The 23,913-nt window shown below is 46.9% G+C and overlaps 1 protein-coding gene across 1 annotated transcript in view; it reads left to right on the plus strand.

The window, feature by feature from the left end:
* Positions 1-23,913, plus strand: part of GPD1 (glycerol-3-phosphate dehydrogenase 1) — a 123,210-nt gene that overhangs the window by 76,288 nt on the left and 23,009 nt on the right. The window contains exon 6 of the mRNA XM_040340275.1: positions 12,451-12,684. Within this exon, the coding sequence (XP_040196209.1) occupies positions 12,451-12,684 (234 nt within the window). The remainder of the gene's footprint in view (positions 1-12,450; positions 12,685-23,913) is intronic.

Here is a 23,913-nt window from a genome sequence, read left to right on the forward strand (position 1 = left end):
AACCAGCCGAAAACAAAAAAATGTCTGAGACCGACAGGGTGCGTTCACCTTTCGAGACACTTTGCCAGCAGGTGTCCGCACTTACCGAGGCGGTGCAGAAACTTCAGGAGGGATATGTCCAAGTCGATGGCCGTCTACAACAGTTCACTGGGTCTCCTGGGGTAGCACCCCCACCTGCTGCATCTGCTGTCGGGACTTCCTCATCACAGTCCATTCCCAGTTCAGCTGTCGGATTGATCCACCCTGAACCTCGGGTCCCTCCTCCGGAGCGTTTTTCTGGCGAACGCCGAAAATACCGGGCGTTCAAAAACACGTGTACTTTATACTTAGACCTCCAGCCTAGAACTTTTTTCTCCGAGGCCGTGAAAGTTGGATTTGTTATTTTCCTCTTGTCCGAAGAACCCCAGGCTTGGGCGCACAGCCTAATGGAAAAACGAAGTCCGATCCTAGATTCACTGGCTCTCCGCGGCTAATTTGAAGTTACCAGTTCCTGCCCGGAAGCTAGGTCCGAGATTCATTGGCCCGTTTAGAATCAAACGCAAGATCAACGAAGTAGCTTTTGAACTTTCATTACCCAACTCTTATAGAATCCACCCGGTTTTTCATGCCTCCCTCCTAAAACCTACCATCCCCGACCCTTTTCAGGGAAGGGCAGCTCTTCCTGCACCACCAGTGGAGATTGATGGAGAAGAGGAGTTTGAGGTCGAGGCCATTTTGAGCTGTAGAAAAAAGGGGAGACAACTCCAATACCTGATCAAATGGAGGGGCTACCCTCCAGAAGACAACTCATGGGAACCTTCAAGAAATGTGCATGCCCCTCAGCTAATTCGTGTTTTTCAACAGGAGCATCCGGAGTTGATGGCCAGTTTAGGCGTCCGGAGTCCGCCCCTTGGGGGGGGGGCACTGTCAGGGCCAAAGCGCTGTACTTCCTCCTTTAACACACCAGCGTAGTAGATTGGCTTCCCGGCGGATAACTGGGCACTTTAGGCGTGTGCGCATACGCATGTGACCTCTCGGGGCCAATCACCAGCGTGACCGCCCTATTTAAACCAGCTCCTGTCAGTAGACAGGTTGCTGGTTTATCGTCAGCTACTTCCTGAACCTGTGTCTCTAGAAACCATTTCCTGTTGGAATTCCGTTCGACTCACCTCTCACCTGGAACCTGACCTCGGATTGCTTCACCACTCTATTGAACTCTTCTGACCCTGACCTCGGCTTGTGACCTGGACTCTGTTGTTGTTTCTCCTGCCCTTGAACCTCTTGGCTTGTTACCCGGATCTGCTGTCTTCTCTGCTCCCTGAACCTTGGCTTGCACCCCGGACTTTCCAGTTTGTTTCTTGGACTCTTTCAGTACCGGTTATCCGGCTTCAGTATCGTTTGTTCCTGTTTCCGTCTGCAGTCACCCAGAAGCACCTGTCATCTACAACCGTCACCGGTCAACGCTTCTCCACTGGCACCGGTACCGCCTCGTGCTTCCGCCACCTGTTCCAAAACTCAGTGGGCGGGCGCGCTTGGTTGTAAAGGTGAACCACCCTCGGCAGTTCGGTCTCGGTGAGTACTTGATTCCTGATAATAACTCTTAGACATCCAGTTTTCTATCAAAGAGAGACATTTCTCTAAACTGGGATGATGATCCTTTTTGTTGCAGATGCGAAAATACAGTTGCGTATCGTCTGCATATGAGTGATAGAGTAGTTTTTGGCTACTGATAATATCAAAGAGAGGGCGGAGATAGATGTTGAAAAGCACCGGTGACAGGGGGGATCCTTGGGGGACTCCGCATGACACCGTGCGCCTCTCAGATATGAAAGATCCCAGTTTAACTGTTTGTGATCGGTTTTCCAGGAAGGAGGAAAACCATGGTATGTCACCTTCTGCGACTCTTGCTACCTCAGCCAGACGCCTCAGTAACAGTTTGTGGTCTACCGTGTCAAAGGCTGCGCTTAGGTCCAGCAGAACCAGGAGACAAGATTCTTCTTCGTCTGCGGCCTCAAGGGCGTCGTCCCATATTTTGAGTAAAGCTGTTTCTGTCCCGTGTCCGGGACGGAAGCCTGATTGTAATGGATCCAGTAGATTATGGGTATCTAGATGCTGTTGCAGCTGTTGTACCACTGTTTTTTCCATTATCTTGGAGAAGACATTTAGGCCTGTTATGGGGCGACGGTGAGTTGGATCCTTGGGGTCGAGGGTCGGTTTTTTCAAGATGGGCTGGATTGTGCCCTCTTTCAGCAGGGAGGGCACTATGCCTTCCTTAAATGAGTGGTTTATAAGCTGCGTGATAGGTGGTGCCAGGATGTCAGCACATTCCTTCAGCAGTTTAGTGGGAATAATATCATTGGGCGCTGTGCTGTTTCGCAGAGTACCGATGATATTTTTTGTAGCATCGATGGAGCTGGGTTTCAGAGTGAACTTTGTTGCCTGTAGAAATTTTCTCTGGGTGTTGTGTGGTGGGCTGAGGGGAGTATTGTTTTGCAGAATGCTTTCCCGGATTCCCTCAATTTTATTGATGAAGAAATCCGATAATTCATTACAAAACTCTTGAGTGTCTGAATTGGGGGCTTCAAGGCATCCTGGATTCATGGTCTGGGTGACCATCTTGAAAAGTTCACGGGGGCGGTTTAGGGCATTGTTGATCGCCATAGAAAAATGTTGTTTCTTGGCTTCGAAGATTTCTTTATGATATTTTCTTGTTATTGCCTTGTAGGTGATGAGGTTTTCCTCTGAAGCGCTTCTTTTCCAGGCGGCTTCCGCCCTTCTGCGCTCTTGCCTCAGTAGTGACAGCTGGTTGTTAAACCAGCCGGACTTTTTTTTCTGGGTGCGGGCTTTGCGTTTCGGTGCTACTAAGTCGGCTGACTGTAGTAGGGCCGCATTTAAGACATCCAGTGTATCTGAGGCTGTTTGAAGTGGATGGATTGTTTTGATTTTAATTCCCAAGGTAGATTTGAAGAGTTCCGAATGGAGCTTCTTCTGCGATCTAGTCCAGTGTGTAGTCGCCGGCTTGGGTGCTTTTATCTGTGGGGGAATTTTGGGAATTATGAATTTAATTGCATGGTGATCTGACCATGGCAATGGTTCATTTTCCGAAATGCTTATCTTCAGATTTTGTCTGAAAATTAAGTCGAGCGTGTGTCCTGAAGCATGAGTAGGCCCACATATAAGTTGCTGTAGCCCTAACCCTTCCAGGTGGTCAATACAGGAGTCAGCAATGGGGTCTTGTGAGGAGTTGGCCCAGAGATTGAAATCTCCGAGCAGCAAGAGACGTTTGCTGTTAAGGGTATAAGTGGAAAAAAACTCTGTTAATGATGGCAGAAGCTGCGATTTTGGCCCGGGTGGCCTATAGCAGAGAAGAATGTGGACAGTCTCCTGGGGGTTTGTTTGAAGTTGAAAGGGTTTCCATGAATGGAAGAGGATTTTGAAGGACTGGTTTAGTGAATGCAAGGTGAATCTTGTGGATCACCACCAGACCTCCTCCCCTCTGCCCTATTCTGTTTTCCGTTATAATTCGATAGTTTTCTGGCACCAGTTCTCCGAGAATGGTGTTGCAGTCGTCTGAGAGCCAGCTTTCTGTAATAAAGAGGCAGTCTAGGTCGTGTTGTAGTATGAAATCGTGGATTTCTGATCAGTGTTTTACTGCCGATCTTGTGTTGATCAAAGCACATGATATGTGCTTAACCTGGGGTAAATGGTTGAAATTTTTGATGATCGATCGTCGATCGATTCTTAAAAGATGCTCTATTTTTAAGGCCTTTATGGTGACGGCTGGTAATGCTGTGGCGAATCGTCCCAGACCCCGAATGGTTTCTGCAGCGTAGCGGCGATTAGCCATAGTTGCCAGTCAACGGGGGGGGGCGCAGGTGTGGAGGGGTGACGGAGGGAAGATTCTCTGAATCCTCTCCCTCGGCTTGGTCCAGAGGAAGGCAAAAAAACCCTGGCCGAGCTGAGCCAATATGCTGCGGCGGGGAAAAAAATTCCTTCCTGATCCCTGAAAGGCGATCGGATAAACCCTGGATCAAGTGCTGTTGGTTTTTGAGGGGGGGGGGGGGGGGGGGTGAGAAGTGTCACTATTGCTGGGGTGTACCAAGATGGCCGCTGATCGGGACACAGGCCTCAAGGTAGGGGGCTAAAGCTGGGTAATTAAGTTGAATTTGTTGAATCTGGGGGAGGATGGGGTCCTCCAAGGATAGGGGGGGTGTTTCAGGGCAGTTTTGGGTAAATTTTAAGTATTTATTGGCCTGTGTCAGGGCGTCTGCGGCGCGTCGCTAGGCCGCGGCTGAAGCCGCGGTCTTTCCTAAACGCGGCGGCCGCGAATCTGTGCTAGGCTGGCGCGGATGCGAAAGAGCATCGAAAATTGCCTCGGAGGTGGCGATGGGGTGGCGGGGGGGTGCCCCAATTGTAGGTGGCAGTGTGGGGGACGATGGGGGGACAAGAAGAGAGGGGATCCGCAGTGTTTAACCCGGTGAGATGGCTGTCCTGAAAAGGACGGCCATCCGTGGTTCCAGGGAGGATAGATGGCCCTGAGAGACAGGGCCTTACCTGCGGCGGAGAGGGGTCCAAGGGGGAGGAAGGAGCTGGTCCTGGAGCTGCAAGTTGGCTTGTGCAGCAAGGTTTGAAGGAGCCTGCCTGCCTGGCTGGTTAGCTGCCTAGCTAGCTGTCTGGTCCCTGGGTGAGAGCAGACTCGATGCGGAAGGTCCGGAGCGTCCTACTCCACCACTGACTAGCTGACAACTGATCTGCCCTGAGTAGTGTACCTTTAATCTGAGAATGGCAATGGACTAAGCGAATCCACCTGGGCTCACCCCTGTTCTCCAGAATGGTCTTGTATTTGGGTCTTAGGTCTTCCCAATGGCATGTCCATACTTGGTGTGACTGTATCCATCCACCTTCTTGCTGGTCTTCCTCTTTTTAGCCTCATACACACGATCGGACTTCCAACTGACTTTTCTGTGGATTTTGCCCAATGGGCGTTGGCCGTGAACCTGGTATGAATACATACGGCAGGACACGAACGTAGTGATGTAATAGGCATACTCCGTGGTTTTTCTGCTCTTTACCGCCACCCTTTGGGCAACTTCTGCTATTGTTGTCTGATCTTTAGCATTGTTTCTGAGCATGCGTGTTTGTACTTTGGACTTGTGTACACACGATCGGATTAGCCGACGTAGGACATTTGTTGCCAGAAAGTTTGTCTCTTCTTACAGCGAACATTTGTCCGATGAAAAAGCAAAAAAAACTATGGCGCGTACACGCGGTCGGATTGTCCGCAAGAACAGGTCCATCGGACAATTGTTGTCAAAAAGTCAGATCGTGTGTACGGCCTTTTCTCTTCAACTTTTCCAAACATAATTTTCTTTTTCAGTTAATTGGTTCTTCTTATAATATCTCCAAAATAAGGCAGATTTATACTAGTTGCATTTAAAAAAAAAAAAACGATTTTAATGATTTTTTTTCTTTGGATATTCAGAACAGAATTCCATTTTGCTTCATTACTCCACCCTGGCCATAAAATGCCATTCAGTTATTGGTGGAGATAGTTCCTAGCATGGACATATGTCACCGCTGACTGCACCAGAAATTAGGCTTATTATCCTTCCTAGGAGTGAAATCGCAATATAACAGCACAATTATCTAGCAAATGCTTGCCAGGCCTGGAGCGTTTTTTATCGCTATCATTATATGGAATTAAAAATATCACAAAATGTTTTTATTGTTGAGGAAAAAAAAAAAATCCTTGGCCCGAAGATTGTTTCTGTAGCCTCCATCTGCTGGACCGGGGATGGAGCTGAAAACAAGTTTATTAACATAATGTCAGAACATTCCGCTCTGCTGAGCAATGAATTGGAGGAGACAGTTAACAGCTGTATAGGTGTAACAGGGGCACTAAATAGAAGCGTGGTGATTGAATCACTTATGTGGAACTAATTTGGGTCAGCAGAACAGATAAGAGTCTGGGCACTCTTTTATGGTGCCTATTCATTGCCCACTGTTTTGTGCTGCATGAAACCCTTGAGATTAGCTTTGTGATAATTAAAAGTAAACAAATGATAATGAACATTGTACATGAGGAAGGTTTATCCAGTTGGGCGAAATAACCAGAATGCAGGAAAATGTCAGAGCTTAAAGTGTGTGTGAACTCTAACCAACAATTCTGTTATTTGCTCCCTTTTGTTTTGGTAACTAACCCATTAAAATGATTTTATTATATTTGTTCCACAAGTGAAAAAAGTAGCTGTCCATGTAGCTGTGAGCCAATAGCTTCCTCTGGACTGTTATCGGTTAGCATTGTTCCCTGATATCTACATGGGCTACAAAACACAATACAGGTGTATTTTAAATTATAGAGACAGAATATCAACCAAAAACCCAGTTAAAAACACAATACAAATGTAGCGCCCCCTTACTTTCAGTAAAGGCGCTATGCTAAAGTTAGTGGGAGAATGAGAGAGGTAAGTTGCTCTCATTCTTGATTGTGTTCAAATTGGCTGTCGCCAATTCTGGATTGTTCTGTGGGTCAGTCTGTATGTCCAGAGATATGGTCTCATCTCTGGACAGCAGATGGCGCCAGAGGGGATCCAGGTGGAGCCGCTTCTTCCCAGCAGCCAATGAGAGGAGTTGAGCATGCTGGTAGGGGATATTTCTGCGGCGGAAGCTGCTGTTCTTGGTTCTTCGCAGGTTCCTGGTTCCAGGTGCGGCACCCACCTTTAGGGTGTGCGCACTATGGCCTACTTGGCCTGGGGTCGCGCGCAACGCGGAATTCCTGACTCTGGGCACTCCTGGCCTGGAGCAACTGATGCCACAGAGGGGCCCCAGTGACTGACTGGGTCCCCCTTTCTACTGAGGAGATCCCAGGCTGTATGCCGTTCGGTGGGGGATCGGCTTGAGGAGAACCCAGAGGCAGGTTGTCCAAAAGAGCTTGAACGAACCATCAGGGATCTGGTGACCGGGACATTGACAGGTACACTTCCACTGTCAACCGGTGACCCTAGTACAAATTTACTGGAAGGATAAGCTCAACCATTTAGCTCATCCAAGTTCTGGGCTTGTGGCAGAGGTCCCATCAAAGCCAGGTCTGTGGCAGAGACCTGCTCCTCCCAGCATCCTTAAAAGTGACACTTCGGCTGCCAGGCCTGTGGCAGGTGCCTGTCCGGGGGCACTTCACCCACTCTGGCTGGAGTGGCGAAGAACTGTATCTACTACTACTGAGAGCAGGATTGCTTTCTTCTTCTATCCAGGCCTGATACTGCAAGGTTCTCTCACTTCATCAACCTTTCCTGTCCTACCACATGTTGATGTTGGTCGTGTTGGGCCGAGAAATAAAGCATTCAGAAAACCTATCTCGCTGATTGGACATTCGTTTACTGCTCTACTCACTGCTATCACCCTAGACAACGATTAGAGGTAACTTAATTCACCGATCCCAGAAACAACCAGCGGCTCCTGAGGGTGTAGCGCTACACAAATATTATAAATTGAGTTGCAGTTCAAAGAGTAAAATAAGTATTTGATCCCCAAGAAAAACATGACTTAGTACTTGGTGGAGAAACCCTTGTTGGCAAGCACAGAGGTCAGACGTTTCTTGTAGTTGGGGACCAGGTTTGCATACATCTCAGGGGGAATTTCGGTCCACTCTTCTTTACAGATATTCTCCAAATCCTTAAATGAGTTGTTAAGGCAGTGCACACCCCTCTGCTAGGATTACATGATGTATATACTATATGCCATTTTCTAAAATTCTTCTTATAAATAGTTTTTCTTATCAGTGGTCATGGGACCGCCCGACGCTGTCTTTCTCCGCTGTATGTATTACAGAAGGAGGGGCTGAGCTCTCCCTCTGACGTCTGCCGGGCGGTCACGTGACCTCCCTCTGTAATACAAACATCGGAGGAAGACAGCGCCGGGCGGTCACGTGACTTCCATACCTAAGAATACCTAAGAAGTGAATGCATTTGATTGGCAGCAGTCACTGTTTGGCCAAGGATTTTCCAGTCTGCTTCCAGTCTCCATATTGAAGTTTGTCATGTCAGGTGGAGCCATCACCCAGATTTCAGATGATTCAGCAGAAATCGGATGGATTTCAATCGGTGTATGTCCAGCTTAAGGCAGGCCATACATTACGCAATTGCTCTGCTTCCCCATCACCTCTGTCAGTGTAGATGGGGGAATCCTTTCCGCTGTGCTCTTGTATTCAGACAGCCGAAGGTTTCCCAGCCAGAGGAATACAGTGATCACTTCTGGCAGCTATAGCTGCCAGCAGCAATTGAACAGAAAAACCAAAAAGACTGGTTGTACTGAAGTTGATAGATAGATTGACTTCAGTGCAACCAGCCTGCCCATACATAGATTGAAATTTGTCTGAATCGGCTGAATCTGTCCATTGCCAGCTTAACCACTTGCCGCCCGCCATATAGCAGAATGAAGCGGCAAAGTGGTTGTGATATCCTGACCAGATGTCATATGACGTGATCAGGATCACCCAGCCGGCGAGCGCCTGTAGGGGCACACAGCACGGCGATAGGAGGTGCTGTGTGTCAGTCTGACACACAGCAACTCCAGTCGTGGTATGAAGCCTCTGATAGAGGTTTGTTACCACGTGATCAGCTGTGACCAATCACTGCTGATCATCGCATGAACTAGAAAGTGTCGGTAAACGACTTTCCTTGGTTCATGCTGACAGGGAGAGCCGATTGTCGGCTCTCCCTGTCAGAGGGGGGTCTGTGCTGATAATCAGCACATTGATTATCAGCACAACCCCCATCAAAAGGTGCCAATTAGTGCAAAACAAACCTGCCAGCCTGTCCTTTAATAAATGCCTATCAGTGCCCAAAAAAGTGCCAATCAGTACCCTATCAGTAATGCCTGTCAGTGCCCCATCAAAGTGCCAATCAGTGGCACTCATTAATTCCTGTCAGTAGCTCCTCATCAATGCTGCCTATCCAGTGTCACCTATCAGTGCCGCCTATCAGTGCTGTCAGCGCCACCTATCAGTGCCCATCAGTTTTTTTTACTTTAAATTGTCGGTCTTTTTTCAATTATAGTACAACAAAATTTAAACGGCAGAGGTGATCAAACACCACCAAAAGAAAGATCTATTTGTGGAAAGAAAATGTTAAAAATTTAGTTTGGGTACAGTGTAGCGTAACCGCGCAATTGTCATTCAAAATGCGACAGCGCTGAAAGCTAAAAATTGTCCTGGGCAGGAAGGGGGGAAAGTGCCCTGTATGGAAGTGGTTAACACTTACTACATACCTTTCCTTTAACAATCCTTGTCACTTACCAGCACTGGCATCTTCAGCTGGGTCCCGCCTTTCAGCCATCTATATTGGCCAGTGCGGGATGACGTCACTCCCGCACATGTGCAATCATCTTGACAATGCAACCTGAGCTGCACATGCCCAGTTCAGTTTACATGCCACAGAATAGATATGGCATTTCTCTCCTGTAATAAAGCGCATGTTTGCAGTTTTTGGCGGCGGGAATTTAGCTCAGCTTTACTGTATAGAGCTGGCCATACACAGAGTGAATTTGTCTGATTCTCGATGAAAAGCTGAAAGTAGGTGGCCCTGTTGACTGCCTCCTGCCCCACATCACAGGAGCCTGGTGGAAAACTTCAATCAGATGCAGCCGCTGTTCGGGTGTTTTGTCAAAATACAAAAGCTGCAGCAGAATATTCATCCATCTGCCATGTTAGCTTTCATAGAGAATTCTGTTCGTTTTTGTTAAACCTGCAGGCCGAATAGGAAAAAATCGATGTGCGTATGGCCATCTTTTTTTTTATGTCACAATGTAGAGTATAAGATTTTCTATCATCTGTGACAGTCTTGCCACACAGAGTTAATCCAGCTCTGAGCAATCATCTTTTATTGTTCAGTAAAATACAACAGACTTCCAGATAAAAACCCAAATCCTTGCTTCTGAAAAAAAGTGCACAATTCACATTCCCTGTGTTTTGATTAACTGTTTTCAAAATATGGGGTGAGTCAGGCCCCGTACACACGGCCGAGGAACTCGACGTGCCAAACACGTCGAGGTCCTCGTCGAGTTCTGGGATGAAGCCGCCGAGGAGCTCGGCGGGCCGCCTTCTCCCATAGAACAACGAGAAAATAGAGAACATGTTCTCTATTTTCTCGACGAGTTCCTCGGCGGCTCCATCGGGCCAAAAGTGTACAGACGACAGAGTTTCTCGGCAGAATCCCGCTCTGACCGAGTTTCTCGCCGAATTCTGCCGAGAAACTCTGTCGTGTGTACGAGGCCTCACAGTTCAGTGCCATGAGAAAATGCAACAGCCATCAGAATATACATAGAGCTGGAGGGAAGAGGGGAGGGGGATGTGAATTGTGCACTTTTTACAGAAGCTGTGTATGTCTGCAAGCTAGTGCACGAGATATGTAAATAACCTGTCACTCAAGCAAGGACTTTGGGGCCAGATTCACGTAGAACTGCGGCGGCGTAACGTATCGTAGATACGTTACACCGCCGCAAGTTTTCATCGCAAGTGCCTGATTCACAAAGCACTTGCGATGAAAACTACGCCGGCGGCCTCCGGCGTAAGCCCGCGTAATTTAAATGGGCGTGTGCCGCGCCGGACCTACTGCGCATGCTCCGTTTCGAAATTCCCGCTGTGCTTTGCGCACAGTGACGTAATTTTTTCGAACGGCGACGCGCGTAGCGTAATTCCGTATTCCCGGACGGCTTACGCAAACGACGTGAATTTTTAAATTTCTACGCGGGAACGACGGCCATACTTTATACAGCAATACGATTGCTGTGTAAAGTTAAGGCACCAAAAACGACGACTAACTTTGCGACGGGAAACTAGACTAGCGGCGACGTAGCGAACGCGAAAATCCGTCGTGGATCGCCGTCACTCCTAATTTGCATACCCGACGCTGGTTTACGACGCAAACTCCCCCCCCGCGGCGGCCGCCGTACTGCATCCTAGGATCCGACAGTGTAAAACAATTACACCTGTCGGATCTTCTGCCTATCTATGCGTAACTGATTCTATGAATCAGTCGCATAGATACTCTGAAGCCCCGTACACACGACCAGTTTCCTCGGCAGAATTCAGCTTCCGACCGAGTTTCTGGCTGAATTCGGCCGTGTGTACAATTTCGCCGAGGAAGCCGACGAGGAGCTCGACGAGGAAATAGAGAACATGTTCTCTATTTCCTCGTTGTTCTATGGGAGAACTCGGCCCGCCGAGCTCCTCGGCGGTTTCAGGGCTGAACTGGCCGAGGAACTCAATGTGTTTGGCACGTCGAGTTCCTCGGCCGTGTGTACGGGGCCTGAGAGATACGATGGAGTATCTGAGATACTCCGTCGTATCTCCGCTGTGAATCTGGCCCTTGGTTTTTATCTGGAAGTCTGTTTTATTTCCCTGAACAATAAAAAGAGGATTGCTCAGAGCTGGATTAACTCTGTATGGCAAGACTGGGCACAGATTATAGGAAATCTTATTCTCTACATTGTGACATCAAAAACAAAAAAAAAAAACATTTTTGGGGTTTACATTTACTTTAATGTCATTTTGCTATGAGACGATGGATGCGATTTGGGGGGTTTAGGTATGCCGTGATACAGACATTTCCCTGCTACTTTCAAGGATTATCAGTAGGGAAACTGCTGGTAATTTCAAATACAAAACCTTCGAATTCACAGACAATACATATAAAAAAACCTGCCTGGAATGTTTTCATTGTAAAGTATAATTGCGCTTTAAGCACAATTACAGACGAGCGAGAGCGGTAGGAAGGAATAGCGTGCCCCTGTGACAAGCTGCACCCCAGTTGGGTACTTCCCGCCAGTTACAGCTGCTCCATGATCATTTGTAGAGGACGCAATTATTATGTTTTGTCCTTGGACAGAAAACAAGCTAGTTGTATATATCCAGTAATGAAACTGCAGGGAACACACAGTGTGCTGGATTTTATTATTATGTGGCTGTGACATGCCCAGTACATAATAACAATGACGGGGAAAGTTGCTCTGATTTTGGTGCGTCTAAAAAATACATAGTCATTATTCTGTGCACAGCCACAAAATGGTCCATAATCACTGCGTGGTAGCCATATCTTATCCTACGCTTTTATTACAAATGTATAGGTCAGCGCCACTTAAAGTTATATCGGTTTTCTATGGTCACTGACAAGCCGAATCGCATAATAAACTTTATTAAAGACAGAAGCAATCAGAAAAACAACAACTGTCGCGTCCAATGTCCAACAGAGATGGTGAATCTAAAGCAGGATTTACTGAAGTCCCAAAAAGAGGACCACCATGCTTGCGGAAAATTTGTGTAACTTTTTTCCTGATAGGGGACTTCAGTAAACCCTGCTTCAGAATCCACTTTTTTCGGTGTGCTGGTTTTCCCTTCATAGCTGCCTTTATATATCTGCCTGGAGTCTGTCCTAGTGTAGAAGACCCACCCAAATTAATACTGTCCTTCCATTTCAGAACATTGTCGCAGTGGGAGCTGGTTTCTGCGATGGTCTTGGGTTTGGAGATAACACAAAGGCTGCTGTTATCCGGCTCGGCTTGATGGAGATGATCGCCTTCGCCAAACTATTTTGTGCCCCACCGGTAACATCTGCCACCTTCCTGGAGAGCTGCGGCGTTGCTGATCTCATCACGACATGTTATGGTGGCAGGAACAGAAAAATTGGTGAAGCCTTTGCACGCACTGGAAAGGTAGGAATTTTTCGAATTATTCTTCCACCATTATCTTGCCGTAGGTCGCTGTTCTACATTGTGAAATGTTTCTGGGGAAATGAACAACAGGACAGGTTTGCATAACAAAAACTGACCAACTTTATCATCATACATCTAAAAAAACTTTGTGGAGGATTATTGGCCATGTAACAAAACCACTGATAAGCGCTAATTAATTTGACAACAGAGGCCCGGATTCAGAAAGAATTGCGCTCTATTTGCGGAGGAGCAACGATTTTGCCCTGCGCCCCGCAAATATTTTGCGCTGCCCTCGATTCACGGAGCAGTAGCTCCGTAAATTGGCGAGGGCCCGCCGGCAAAATTGCCCTGCGTAAGCGCGCGCAATGTAAATGATCCCGCCGGGGGCGGGAATCATTTAAATTAGGTGCGCTCCCGCGCCGAGCGTAGAGTGCATGCTCCGTCGGGAAACTTTCCCGACGTGCATTGCGGCAAATGACGTCGCAAAGACGTCATTTGCTTCAAAGTGAACGTGAATGGCGTCCAGCGCCATTCACGATTCACTTACGCTAACGACGTAAAATTCGAACGTCGCGACGCGGGAACGCCGGGTATAGTTTAGCATTGGCTGCCCCTGCTATTAGAAGGGGCAGCCTTACGCTAAACACGCCGTACGGAAACGACGTAACTTGCGTACGCAGGGGGCGCGCAACATTGTGAATCGGCGTAAGTATGCAATTTGCATACTATACGCTGACCACAATGGGAACGCCCCCTAGCGGTCATCGCAAGAATGCAGCCTAAAATCTGCGTGGCATAAGAGCCTTTTGCCACGCAGATTTTAGGCTGCAGTCGGCGTAACAAGTTCTCTGAATCAGGAGACCTCGTTACGCCGGCGCAAGTCAGCAATTGCGCTGCGTAACTATGGTTACGCAGGCGCAATTGCTTACTGAATCTGGGCCAGAATTAGTTTTTCAGATTTCATTAACCAGTACAGTGGAATCTTGGATTACGAGCATAATCCGTTCCAGGAGAATGCTCGTAATCCAAAGTACTCGCATATCAAAGCGAGTTTCCCCATTGAAGTCAATGGAAACGAAAATAATTAGTTCCACATTGACTTCAATGGCATGCAATACCGAATGCGGCCAGAGGCGGGGGGTGTGCGAGACCCTCGGAAATGGCCGGAAAGGCCCGAGGACAGCTCGGCTGATCTCGGAAAGGCTCGGGAACAGAGTATTTCCGTGTCTTTCTGAGCATTTCCGAACGGCACTGCTCAGCTCGGCTCCGGCACCCCCCCCATCTCAGGCCAAACGCGGTACTGCACATTGCTTTGGCCTGAATCCTGCTCGTTTTGCGAGACAACACTCGCAAACCGAGTTAGGATTTTTGTAAATACAGTGCTGGTATTGCCACGTTACTCGCAATCTGAGGTTACACTGTATCTTGGAAATTTTATAGACAGGCAACTGCTACGCTAATACAGGGGGAGGCGAATAAGTTCTTACCCCCACCAAGATTCAGATGTGCGAGGGATCTGAAATTGAGTCCACTGACTCTTCCTTCTCTACATATCTACCTCCTATGGCTACACACTTCTCGCATCTGGAACAGACCTTTAATACCATCTGCGCAGAAGTATGCAGATTCGGAGGAAAACCTTCTCATCATTGTGGAAACGTCTTCCATGTAAATCAGGGGTCTCCAAACTGCGGCCCGAGGGCCGGATGTGGCCCTTTGGTAGCCTTCGTCCGGCCCTTGGGGCAGTATTGCTCCCAATGATATGAGGCACTATTCCTCATAATGACACCAACAATGGGGCTCTATTTCTTCCACTAATAGCAATGATGGAGCACTATTCCTCCTCCTACTGCCCACCAGCACTGGGGCCTTGTTTATTCTCACTGATGCTCGGCCCTTGGGGCATTTTCTACCTCCACTGGCCCCCCCTGAAGCCTGAAAGACAATAAGCTTGACCTTTTCTTGAAAAGTATGGAGACCCCTGATGTAAATGTTTCTTCAGATTTGGAAACAGGAAAAAGTCCGAAGGTGCCAGGTGAGTAAGGTGGATAGGGCAGAGATTCATAGCCACAATCGCGAACGAAAGTGACAGTTGGTACAGGTCCAAAATACTTTGTGTACATTGTTTTTGAAAAGGTATCAGTAACTTGGGAGCCAAACGTGTAACCACTTTGCTCATATGTAAGATGTTATGTAATATGTTGTAAACTGACCCCCTACTAATGTTCACCTCCCTAGCTAAGAAATAATAGTCACATGTCTATCTTCAAGCACCAGCTGCTCAACTTTCGCCACCACACTTGGTTCTGTGGCAGTTGACGGATGACCTTCCCTTGGGTCATCCTGTATATTTATACGACCACACTTGAATTCTCTCTTCCATCGTTTGACGGTCTCGTCTGATAGATAATCCGCTCATACACAGCTGACATCTCTTCATGGATGTTTTGGGCAGATTTCCCTTGAAGATGGAGGACCCTAATCATGGCTCGGTATTCAACGTTGTCCGCCATGACACCTACTCCATTTCTCTTGACTCTATAATTGATAATTGATAACTATAATTCACCACGAACTACAAAAACAAAAATTGCCATCCGGGCCGGCCTTTGGGGTGTGCGAGCTGTGCGGCCGCACAGGGCGCCATGGGCAACAGGGGCGCCGTGCGGTCACCCAGAGGCGTACTAAGGGGGGGCGAGCCGCCCCTGGGTACCACACACTGGGGGGGTGTCAGACCGGCACCCCCCTCCGCGATTGTATTACACCCGCGGTGGCATTTTTTTCCTCTTTGTGTATGTTTAGGTGACCAGGGGGCGAGGGGTGAAGATGGGGGGGGCGCCACAGGATTAGCTCGCACAGGGCGCCTGAACACCTAAGGCCAGCCCTGATTGCCATGCATATTACCAAGACATCCACCTATAAACCTGCAACATTTCAGATCCCTAGCACATCTAGAGCATGGTGAGGGTAAGAACTTATTGGCCATCCCCTTGATCAGTGGTTTGAAATTAATTACCGCAGTAGGGGACAGACCCAAAAAGATACACACAGCATTTTTTCAAATAACTTTTCTGTTTAGTCTGCTTATTTGAGGCTTTTATTTTATAACCATGCTTACATAGAATACCCATTAAGATTACAATTGTAGCCGGGTTTGTTTCTTATCAGCGTCTTAGGAATGTGAGTACTTGGCAGAAGAGTTAGTATAATGCCAAGGACATTGGCTGCAGTGCACAAAATGTACAAAATGAAATACAATACATTTATATACAGAGTTTAACCACTTGCTTACTGGGCACATATACCCCTTCCTGCCCAGGCGAAATTTCAGCTTTCAGCACTGCGTCGCTTTAAATTAAAATTGCGCGGTCGTGCGATGAGCCTCCCAAACAAAATTGACGTCCTTTTTTTCCCATAAATAGAGCTTTCTTTCGGTGGTATTTGATCACCTCTGCGGTTTTAATTTTTTGCGCTATAAACAAAAAAAGAGCGACAATTTTGAAAAAAAAACACAATATTTTTTACTTTTTGCTATAATAAATATCCCATTTAAAAAAAAAAAAAAAAAAAAAAATTCTCAGTTTAGGCCGATATGTATTCTACATATGTTTGTCAAAAAAAAAAATCGCAATAAGCGTATAGTGATTAGTTTGCGCAAAAGTTATAGTGGCTACAAAATAGGGGATAGAATTCTGACATTTTTTTTATTATTTTTTTTTTACTAGTAATACAGCGATCTGCGAATTTTGTCAGGACTGCGATATTGCGGCGGACACATCGGACACTTTTGACTCATTTTTGGGACCATTCACATTAATACAGGGAACAGTGCTATAAAAATGCATTGATTACTGTATAAATGTGACTGGCATGGAAAGGGTTAACACTAGGGGGCGAGGAAGGGGTTAAATGTGTATCCTGGGTGTGTTCTAACTGTGTGTGGAGGGGGACTGACTGGGGGAGGTGACCGATGCTGTGTCCCTATGTACAAGGGACTCTGCATCGGTCTCCTCTCCCTGACAGGACGTGGAGCTCTGTGTTGAAACATGAAACTCTCTGCAGCTTGGAAGAACCTTTGTGTGTTTGTTAATGTGTATCTACTGTATATATTATATATTCAAGTATGCTCTTAAAGTGGAGGTTCACCCTATAAAAGATTTCTAACGCTACATCCAGCACCGTGCTGCATATAAAATGACACTGACCTTTATTTATTTTTTCCCGTAGATATCGTTTACCCGTGGAATTCACCGCGGCTTCCGGGTAGGGAATCCCGCGGGAGTGGGCATTCCTATTGACATGCCAATCAATTGGCATGCTAAACGACGGCGCCCATAGCTCGTCACGATTTCCTGAAAGAAGCTTGGGTCGGCTCGGCTCTATTTGGCGCAGGCGCCGAATAGAGCCGAGTCGACCCGAGCTTCCTTCGGGAAGTCGTGACGCGCTGTGTGCGCCATCGTTTAGCATGCCAATTGATTGGCATGTCAATAGGAATTCCACGGGTAAACGATATCTACGGGAAAAAATAAATAAAGGTCAGTGTCATTTTATATGCAGCACGGTGCTGGATGTAGTGTTAGAAATTTTTTATAGGGTGAACCTCCACTATAAAGTCCACATTAGCCTTAAAAAAACTTGCAGACAATAAATGTGTGTTTATTGTTTATTTTTTTAACCTCCCTGGCGGTATGATTATTTCAGATTTTAGGTGCCAAAAGCGGTACAATTTCTTTGCATGGAAATTTGGCTTTTTACATTGTAGGCCTGTAATTCTTAGGAATAACTCACTTAAATCTGTCCAAACAAGAGTCTAGTACACATCCCGGGTATGATAAAGTTTGAAACACAAAATCATAAATTATAATATAATAAATAACTATAAATAATTATAACAAATAATAATGTAATTATAATAAAAATTATTCAATAATGTAATCAAATCAAAAACACAGAAATTTGCTCAGTTGCAGAATTGTCGCTGTCATTACTTTTATTGTTTGATGACGAATTTCCCCACAAATCGCTATCGCACAATTCTGCAAGTGATTCTAATTTATTATCGCTGTTTTCTAGCTGCTCTAAAAGCACTTTTGATGTAAAGGGACACTTTTTGGTTGCTATGGACAATCTCCAGTTTCCAGGCAGAACGTTTTTATTATATAAAAGTACATGTAGGGCACTGGGCAGACCACTAGGGACAAGGGGGGTGTGTATTTTTTACATACAGTACTGTAATCTATAAGATTACAGTATACTGTATGTATTGTGTGTATTTACTTTTTTGAATTTGGCACCGATCTCCGCCCCCATGCGTCGTAACGTCGCAGGGAACGGAGCTCAGCGGCACACAGGCACTGTGTGAATCGAGCGAGGCGGCAGCTCGCTCACACAGCGGGGAGGCATCGCAGGATCCAGGGACAAGGTAAGTAATTCCCTGCCTGTGTATGCTGCGAGGCGATCCCGAGTCTGGCTCCGGGTTACCGCTTTTGGTTCTGAAATTCCACCCCGAGCCAGACTCGGGAATACCGCCAGGGGGGTTAAATCAGCCTGCAAAGCATTGCAACCGGGATCGGTGGCATTTATAAGACCGGACTCCTACAGACTTTCAGTAATTGAGCTGGAGAAAGTGTAAATGGACTATGAATGTGATCAGCTCACTCATATTCTGTCTGAAAGTGACAGCGGCTATAAGACCCCTTTCACACTGAAGCAGTTTTCAGGCATTTTAGAGCTAGAAATAGCGCCAGTAAAGTGCCTGAAAACTCCCTCCTATGCCGTCCGAATGTGAAAGCCTGAGTGCTTTCACACTGGAGCGGTGTGCTTGAAGGGACGTTAGAAAAAGTCCTGCATCAGCATCTTTGGGGCGGTTTGGTAGCGATGTATACAGCGCTCCCAAAACACCCCTGCCCATTGCCATGAATGGGCAGGGCTTTACAAGCGTCGCAACACTGGCTTTTTTAACCCCTTCTTCGGCCGCTAGTGGGGGTTAAAAGCACCACGCTAGTGGCCGCAAAGCGCTGCTTAAACAGCACTAAAGCCCCGCTAAAACAAGTGGCGCTTTAGCGCCACTGCGGCCGCAGCCCCAGTATGAAAGGGGTCCAAAAATGACAGGGGGAATAGGGTGCATTGGGGGTTTGAGGGGGGGGGTCCTGTTTACACCATGTTGCATGTTATACCCTAAAAAAAGACTAGCTTTAAAATGGACTCATGTGTAAAGTATAGTGTTTGGCTAACAGAGATTTATTAGCACAGTGCATCTTTAGCACATAAAGTGTGATTAGAAGTAGCAGAGCACTTCTTAAAGCGGATGTGCCACGGTAAAATAATATTAAAAGCCAGCAGCTACAAATACTGCAGCTGCTGACTTTTAATATGAGGACACTTACCTGTCCTGGAGTCCAGCGCCGATCGCAGCAGAGGACGAGCGATCGCTCGTCTCTCTGCTGCTCCCCCCTCCATCCACGCTCAGGGAACCAGGAAGTGAAGCGCTGCGGCTTCACTGCCCGGTTCCCTACAGCGCATGCGCGAGTCGCGCCGCGCCAGCCGATTGGCTCCCGCTGTGTGGTGGGAGCCGAGTGTTCCCAGCACACAACGGGGGGGGGGAGACGGGATGTGACGGAATGCCCGTCTTGCCCTTGAATGCCGGGCCGGAAGTGGGTGCAAATACCTGTCTTTAGACAGGTATCTGCACCCCCCTCCCCCCTGAAAGGTGTCAAATGTGACACCAGAGGGGGGGAGGGTTCCGATCAGCGGGACTCCACTTTAGGGTGGAGAACCGCTTTAACTTGTGAAATCCATGGAGTGGGTAGTGAAAAGGGAAGGCATAATGTTGCTCAATGCCTATGACAGGTCCCGTGCCCCTTGTGCTGTTTAAAAAAAAAAAAAAGGTAACTAAACTTAGGACTTAAAGTGTTACTAAACCCACAACAGTACAATCAGTCTGTATATGCAGTAAAGCATGGTTGTTATACCCACTGTTTGATCCTGTCTTCTCCCTGATTCTGACCTTCTTTTACTGTCCCCAATCTATCTTCTGATAGTACAGAGCCTTGGTGTCACTCTGCACATGCTCAGTTTGGTGTGAATTGCTAGAGAGTTTTATTCTGTTTGTTTTTTTGGGGAGGGTGCATGTGATCAGCACTGTTCAGACAGAGGGTTAGAGGTCATGCAGCCTCATAGGACAGTCAGAGGAAAATGAATACTCCTCCTACAAGTCAAAAGACTGGGATATAGTGCTGATGAGAAAAGGTATTTAGCAGTTTATATTTACTAAAACATTTCCATGTTCTGTGTACTGGAAAGCCTCGTACACACAATCAGGCTTTTGCCCGGCCAAACTCACATCGGAATTCCATCGGAATAAAAGAGAACATGTTCTTTATCTAAACTCCGAGGGAATTCATCAGAATTACTCCGATGGGGCATACACAAGTTCGGAATTTCCGATGGAAAAAGTCTGTTGGACTTTTTCCATTGTAAATTCCAATCATGTGTACGGGGCATTAGAGACCAGATATAGTAAATGCAGGGTCCTGGGTTTAGTAACACTTTCAAAATGGTTGTAAAGTCTAAAAAAATGTAACCTTAAAGGGGTGGTTCACCCTAAAAACGACATTTTCTTATTCCACTGCCCCCCCACATTACAATCCGATTAAGGCTCTTATTATTTTTTTCATGCTGTACATACCTTAGTACAGCATATTCACCCGTGCATCCGGGTTGCGAGTCCCGCGGGAGTGGGCGTTCCTCACATGCCGGTGATTGACGTTTTGCCCAAAACGGGGGGGGAGCTCGTTTTTTGGGCAAAATGTCAATCACACACATGTGAGGAACGCCCACTCCCGCGGGACTCGCAACCCGGATGCACGGGTGAATATGCTGTACTAAGGTATGTACAGCATGAAAAAAATAATAAGAGCCTTAATCGGATTGTAATGTGGGGGGGCAGTGGAATAAGAAAATGTAGTTTTTAGGGTGAACCACCGCTTTAACCACTTCAGCCCCGGATTTGCCCCCAGACTATTGTTTGTGATACGGCACTGCGTTATTTTACCTGACAATTGTGCGATGTTGTACCCAAACAAAATTTATGTCCTTTTTTCCCCATAAATAGAGCTTTCTTTTGGTGGTATTTGATCACCTCTGAGGTTTTTATTTTGTTGTTATATAAACAAAAAAAGGCAATATAAAAAAAAAAACACAATATTTTGTACTTTTTGCTATAATAAATATCCCCCAAAAAAATGTCTTCATCAGTTGAGGCCGATATGTATTTTTGTACATATTTTTGGTAAATAAAATCGCAATAAGTGTTTATTGATTGTTTTGCGCAAAAGTTATAGCGTCTACAAAATAGGGGATAGATTTATGTAATTTTTATTATTTATATTTTTACTAGTAATGGCAGCGATCTGCGTTTTTTATCGGGACTGTGACATTTCGGTAGGCAGATCGGACACTTTTGACACTTTTTTGGACCAGTGACATTTATACAGCGATCAGAGATAAAAAATAGCCACTGATTACTGTATAAATATCACTGATAGAGAAGGGCTTCACACTACGGGGCGATCAAGGGGTTAACTATGTTCCCTCACTGTGTGTTTTAACTGTGGGGGGATGGGAGTGACTAGAGGAGGAGACAGATCGTTGTTCCTACTTAGTAAGACCAACGATCTGTCTCCTCTCCCCTGACAGAACTGGGATTTGTGTTTACACACATCCCCGTTCTAGTTCTATCACGAGCGATCGCGGGTGCCCGGCAGACATCTTGTGCCTGGCACAAGCATTGGCTCCGGGGACACGCCTGCAATAGCGTCTTAAAGAGTCGACGTAAAACTACGCTGATTTGCTCAGCCATGCCAACCTGCCGTAGTATAACTGTGGCAGGTGGTCGGCTAGCGGTTAATGTGTTCCTTACATTAAAGCGGTGGTTCCCCTAAAAATTTACTTTTGACATTGCATTTGCTATAATACTTACAGTTAGAATCGGCTGGTTTTATGTAAAAAATACCTCCGTACGTAGCGTTTGTATTATTCGTTCCCACCGCCACTTCCGGGTACGATGCTGGCGGTGGGCGTTCCTAATTGATGGACAGGCATCCGACCGACGCATCCATCGCGTCACGAGATGCCGAAAGAAGCCGAACGTTGGTGCGGCTCTATACGGCGCATGCGCAACGACGTTCGGCTTCTTTCGGCATCTCGTGACGCGATGGATGTGTCGGTCGGATGCCTGTCCATCAATAAGGAACGCCAGCATCGTACCCGGAAGTGGCGGTGGGAACGAATAATACAAACGCTACGTACGGAGGTATTTTTTACATAAAACCAGCCGATTCTAACTGTAATTATTATAGCAAATGCAATGTCAAAAGTTAATTTTTAGGGGAACCACCCCTTTAAGGTAAAAAATGTTTAAGTGTCAGCATCCCCCTTTTACTTTCCTGAGCCCTCATTCGATCCAGTGCTGTGCACGTCTGCAGATCTTCTCTCCCCACACTTCCGCGTCTCTCTAGCTTTGCTGGGGCACCGGTGCTGTCAATCAAAATCAGTGACAGGGGGCGGGGCTGAGTCCCGCTGTCTGTGTCAATAGGCATAGCAGCGGGACTTGGTGTGAGCATGCACAAATGCCCACATGGGAAGCGGCTTCTCATGGGGGCACTGGACAGGGGAGGGGCCGGGACGCCGGTGGGAGACCCGAAAAGAGGAGGATCCTGGCCGCTCTGTGCAATTCCATTGCACCGAGCAGGTAAGTATAGACATGTTTGTTATTTAAAAAATAAAATAAATGTACCTTTACAATCACTTTAAGTCTAGGTCTACTGTAACCAATTTAACATCTGATTGGCTGCATTAGGTTGTTGCACTGTGTACACGCCCTGCGCTCTCTGGAGTATTGGACAGACTAAACCTAGAATTCTCTCTGTTAGTGAATTTTGCAATATGGTCCCTTGATTAGGTTATAAGTTGCTTATTTATTACAACATATACTCTGTAATTGTGTCAGCTGACATCTGCAGTGGTGTCTTTGGATTGTTGGGAAATCATGACTCTTGTCTATAGAGAGAAAAGTTCAAGCAAATGTTCTTTTCACTTCTACTTTTTTTTCTATCTGGGTTCTATGGCTTTCATTTGCTGTGGGAGGCCAAGTGCCTGTAATGCTCAACTAAAGCACAGCAATGTGGGGTCTAATGTGCCCTTATATCACCTCCTTGAACATAAGACGCCATCACATATGTGCTAAGAAAAAATCTGTAATAGGGTGACACTTTCACGAATAAAACCTAAAAATAAGATCAGACTCTAAAGAAAAGACTTAAAGTGATACTAAAGCTACATAGGTTTTAAAAAAAAAATAATAAACATGTCATACTTACCTCCACTGTGCAGTTCGTTTTGCACAGAGTGGCCCCAATCGTCCTCTTCTGGGGTCCCACGGCGGCTCTCTCAGCTCCTCCTCGCATTAGATAACCCCCTCTGGGAAGCTCTCTCCCAAGGGGGTTACCTTGCAGGCACGCTCCCGTGTCATACATTCGGCGTCCATAGCCACCGAGTGTATAACTCGGCCATGCCCCCCTTGCGTCCGTGTCATTGGATTGGCCAATGGCTGTGCTGCACTGCTGTCAATCTATCCAATCAAACTCCGTGGAGAAGAGGACGCTGGGGACGTGCCGAGCAGGTGAACGGGCTCAGGTAAGTAAAACAGGGGGAGGGTAAAAACACTGTGACAGCCAGGTGTTTTTTCACCTTAATGCATAGGTATCTATTTACTCGGCGCAACCTCATCTTTTTTCCCCTAATCGTCTTTCAGGACAGCCACCTGAGAGACCTTGGCTCCTCCCCTCTGTTGGAAACACCGCGCCAGCCCATAAATTTCCTCCTCCCCTGCTGGTCCTCAGTTATTTGTGTTTCCTCCAGAGAGGAGACACCATAGGAACAAGCCAGGAGAGCCAAGGGAGGCTCAGGCAAGACGGTCCTGAAAGGGAGCAGGGGCTCTCTGGACAAAAGAGACAGGTACTAACCTGAAAGACAGCCACCCTCACATCCCTGAGCGCAGGTGTAAGTCGGGGGGGCTCCGGTTTTTGTATGCACCGAGTGCGGTGTGAGGAGGTACAGCCAGCGTCCTAGACCAGCGTGTGTGGCTGCCGGAGGAATGGGGATTCCAGACGCGCAAGCCACGCTGTGTACTAGGACCGCTCGGAGCCGATGGCGGGTGACGTCATTCAG

This window comes from Rana temporaria, chromosome 2 (assembly GCF_905171775.1).
Source record: "Rana temporaria chromosome 2, aRanTem1.1, whole genome shotgun sequence".
NCBI classification, from domain to species: domain Eukaryota; kingdom Metazoa; phylum Chordata; class Amphibia; order Anura; family Ranidae; genus Rana; species Rana temporaria.